Raw genomic sequence first — 3,825 nt, 5'->3', positions numbered from 1 at the left:
GAGGTCAGGAGATCGAGACCATCCTGGCTAACACGGTGAAACCCCGTCTCTACTAAAAAATACAAAAAACTAGCCGGGCGAGGTAGCGGGTGCCTGTAGTCCCAGCTACTTGGGAGGCTGAGGCAGAAGAATGGCGTAAACCCGGGAGGCGGAGCTTGCAGTGAGCTGAGATCCGGCCACTGCACTCCAGCCCGGGCGGCAGAGCGAGACTCCGTCTCAAAAAAAAAAAAAAAAAAATACAAAAATTAGTTGGGCGTGGTGGCAGGTGCCTGTAATCCCAGCTACTCAGGAGGCTGGGGCAGGAGAATCACTTGAACCTGGAAGGTGGAGGTTGCATGGAGCCAAGATTGCGCCATCACACTCCAGCCTGGGGGACAAGAGCGAGACTTGGTCTCAAAAAAAAATAAAAATAAAAATCCATATACAAATGAGTAAAATGACTGCCCAGATATAAGATAATTTCTGGGATAATATGGTAATCTTTTTTGTGTTTACACCACTGACCTGAAAGGCAGTAAGATGGTACTCTTTTAAAAATGGATTTGAATAGGTCCCACACTGGGGCTCATGCCTGTAATCCCAGCACTTTGGGAGATCAAGGTGGACGAATCACTAGAGGTCTGGAGTTCAAGACCAGCTTGACCAACATGGTGAAACCCCGTCTCTACTAAAAATACAAAAAATATTAGCTGGGCGTGGTGGTGGATGCCTGTGATCCCAGCTACTTGGGAGGCTGAGGCAGAAGAACTGCTTGAATATGAGGGGTAGAGGTTGCAGTGAGCTGAGATTGCACCACTACACTCCAGCTTGGGCGACAGTATGAGACTCTATCTCAAAAAAAAAAATAAATAAAATAAATGGATAAGAATAATCAAAAAAGCTCTAGCTTTGCAAAACCTGTTTTATGGGGACATCAGGAAGGACTTATGTCAAATGTAAAAGGGATTTTAAAAGGAATTTTAATAAGCATTCCAAAAGATGTAATTTTTTTTCATTTTTATGACATTTAAATAAAAAAATAAAATTAGAGCCTCATTGCCTTGTTATCTGACTTTTTAAATATGGAGGCCCTGTCTACCTTATTTGCTTATTTGGATTATCTTTCCCCAACAACACACAAACAGACAAAATATTTAGAGAATGCGATAACTACTTTTTTTGTTCAAAGACAGGGTCTCACTCTGTTGCCCAGACTGGAGTGCACAGGCACAATCATAGCTCACTACTGCCATGAACTCCTGGGCTTGAGGGATCCTCCCGCCTCAGCCTTCCGAGTAGCTGGGACTACAGGTGCTCACCACCATGCCAGGCTAATGTTTTATTTTGTTTGTTTTTTTTGTAGAGACAAAAATCTTGCTTTGTTGCCCAGGCTGGTCTCGAACTTCTGGCTTCAAGTGATCATCCCACCTCGGCCTCCCAAAGGGCTGGGATTATAGGCACAAGCCACCATACTCGTCCTCTGATAACTACTAATGTCTTCATACATGATAAAGCTCATGATCAGAGTTCAAACAACTTACTTTCCTTTATCCTTCAACCATTCGGGGTTCTTTTCTTCTTCTTTTAAATCGCAAAGTTCAGGAATGTCAGTATTCATTGCTCTTCGTGCCTCAGCTTGTTTGTGTAGCCACTAGAATGAGAAAGAGGTCCTATGAAGAATAAAAAGGTCTTTTTTTTTTTGAGACAAAGTCTCGCTCTGTCGCCCGGGCTGGAGTGCAGTGGCCGGTTCTCAGCTCACTGCAAGCTCCGCCTCTCAGGTTTATGCCATTCTCCTGCCTCAGCCTCCGAGTAGCTGGGACTACAGGCGCCCGCCACCTCGCCCGGCTAGTTTTTTGTAATTTTTTTAGTAGAGACAGGGTTTCACCGTGTTAGCCAGGATGGTCTCGATCTCCTGACCTCGTGATTCGCCCGTCTCGGCCTCCCAAAGTGCTGGGATTACAGGCTTGAGCCACCGCGCCCGGCCCTAAAGGTCTTTTTTTTAATTAACATTTCCTTTTAGATTTTCCATCTTCCTCCAGTGGATGGAAATATTATTTGTTATGCACTGAATGTTTGTGTCTTCCCCACCTCTCCTCCAAATTGATATACTGAAGCTTTAACCATCAATGTGAATCAGTATTTGGAAGTGGGGCCTCTGAGAGGTAATTAGGTTTCGGTCATGAGAGGAGAGCCTCCAGAATGAGTTTAGTATCCTTATAAGAAGAGAAAGAGATCAGAGCTCCCCCACCCACTATGTGGACACAGTGAGAAAGTGGTTGTCTACAAGTTATGATGAGGGCTCCTACCAAGAAACATGCTGACACCCTGATCTTACATTTCCCAGCCTCCAGAACTATGAGAAATGACTCTTCATTGTTTAAGCCACCCAGTCTATGGTATTTTATTTATAGCAGCCAGAGCAGATTAACATACTATTTGATAATGGTAATTTTTTTTTTTTTTTTTGGTCTTGCTCTGTCACCCAGGCTGGAGTGCAAATTGGCACAATCTCGGCTCATTGCAACCTCCACTTCCCAGGTTCAAGTGATTCTCCTGCCTCAGCCTCCTGAGTAGCTGGGATTACAGGCGTGTGCCACCATGCCCGGCTAATGTTTGTATTTCTAATAGAGACGAGTTTTCACTATTTTGGCCAGGCTGGTATTGAACACATGACCTCGTGATCCACCCACCTCGGCCTCCCAAAGTGCTGGGATTACAGGCATGAGCCACCCCACCTGGCTAAGGATGGTGATATTAATCTTGCAATATTTATACATTGTTAAACTTTTTTTTTTTTTGAGACAGAGTCTCACTCAGTTGCCCAGGCTGGAGTACAGTGGCACAATCTCAGTTCACTGTACCCTCCGCCTCCCAGGTGCAAGCGGTTCTTCTGCCTCAGCCTCCTGAGTAGCTGGGACTACAGGCATGCACCACCACGCCCAGCTAATTTTTTGTATTTTTAGTAGAGACGGGGTTTCACCATATTGGCCAGGCTGGTCTTGAACTCCTGACCTTGTGATCCACCCGCCTTGGCCTCCCAAAATGCTGGGCTTACAGGCTGGAGCCACCATGACTGGCCTTAAACTTTTTTTAAACCTCATTAGCTGGTTGAAATATAATAGATAGAAGTTTCTAGCCAAATTTCTTGTTTTCTGGGAGTTCATGTGATATTATTATTATTATTATTATTATTATTATTATTATTATTTTTCCTGAGATGGAGTCGCACTCTGTCCCCCAGGGCTGGAGTGCAGTGGCATGATCTCAGCTCACCATAATCTCCGCCTCCTGGGTTCAAGCAATTCTCCTGTCTCAGTCTACTGAATAGCTAGGATTACAGGCATGTGCCAGCACGCCCGGCTAATTTTTGTATTTTTAGTAAAGACGGGGTTTCACCATATTGGCCAGGCTGGTCTCGAACTCCTGCCCTTGTGATCTGCCCACCTCGGCCTCCCAAAGTGCTGGGATTATAGGCGTAAGCCACCATGCCCAGCCTATGTGATTATTATTTTACCTTTCTTCGTTATAGCATTTTCATTTTTCTATACTGAAAAATATACAGAAGGTCACTTGAGCCCGAGTTCAAGGCTACAGTGAGCCATGATTGCCCCACTGTACTCCAGTCTGGGCAGCAGAGCAAGACCCCAACTCTAAAAAAATAAAAAGGTGTGTGTGTGTGTATGTGCATAAACACAATTTAAAAATAATTCTAACTGTATAATTATAGAAATGTTACAAATACAGAAAATACATTGTTTAATAACAAAATAATTAATATTTATATTGTCATTGTCTTTTTTTTTTTTTTTTTTTGAGACCGAGTTTCGCTCTTTCACCCAGGCTGGA

The 3,825-nt window shown here is 43.9% G+C and overlaps 1 protein-coding gene across 1 annotated transcript in view; it reads right to left on the bottom strand.

Annotated features, from left to right (window-relative positions):
- The window catches only part of DNAAF4 (dynein axonemal assembly factor 4), a 70,333-nt gene that overhangs the window by 18,862 nt on the left and 47,646 nt on the right, over window positions 1-3,825 (bottom strand). Inside the window, exon 6 of the mRNA XM_017881275.1 lies at window positions 1,521-1,630. Coding sequence (XP_017736764.1) covers window positions 1,521-1,630 — 110 coding nt within the window. The remainder of the gene's footprint in view (window positions 1-1,520; window positions 1,631-3,825) is intronic.

This window comes from Rhinopithecus bieti, unplaced genomic scaffold (assembly GCF_001698545.2).
Source record: "Rhinopithecus bieti isolate Rb0 unplaced genomic scaffold, ASM169854v2 scaffold_1106, whole genome shotgun sequence".
NCBI classification, from domain to species: Eukaryota; Metazoa; Chordata; class Mammalia; order Primates; family Cercopithecidae; genus Rhinopithecus; species Rhinopithecus bieti.
This window is presented reverse-complemented; position numbering and strand designations above follow the sequence as displayed.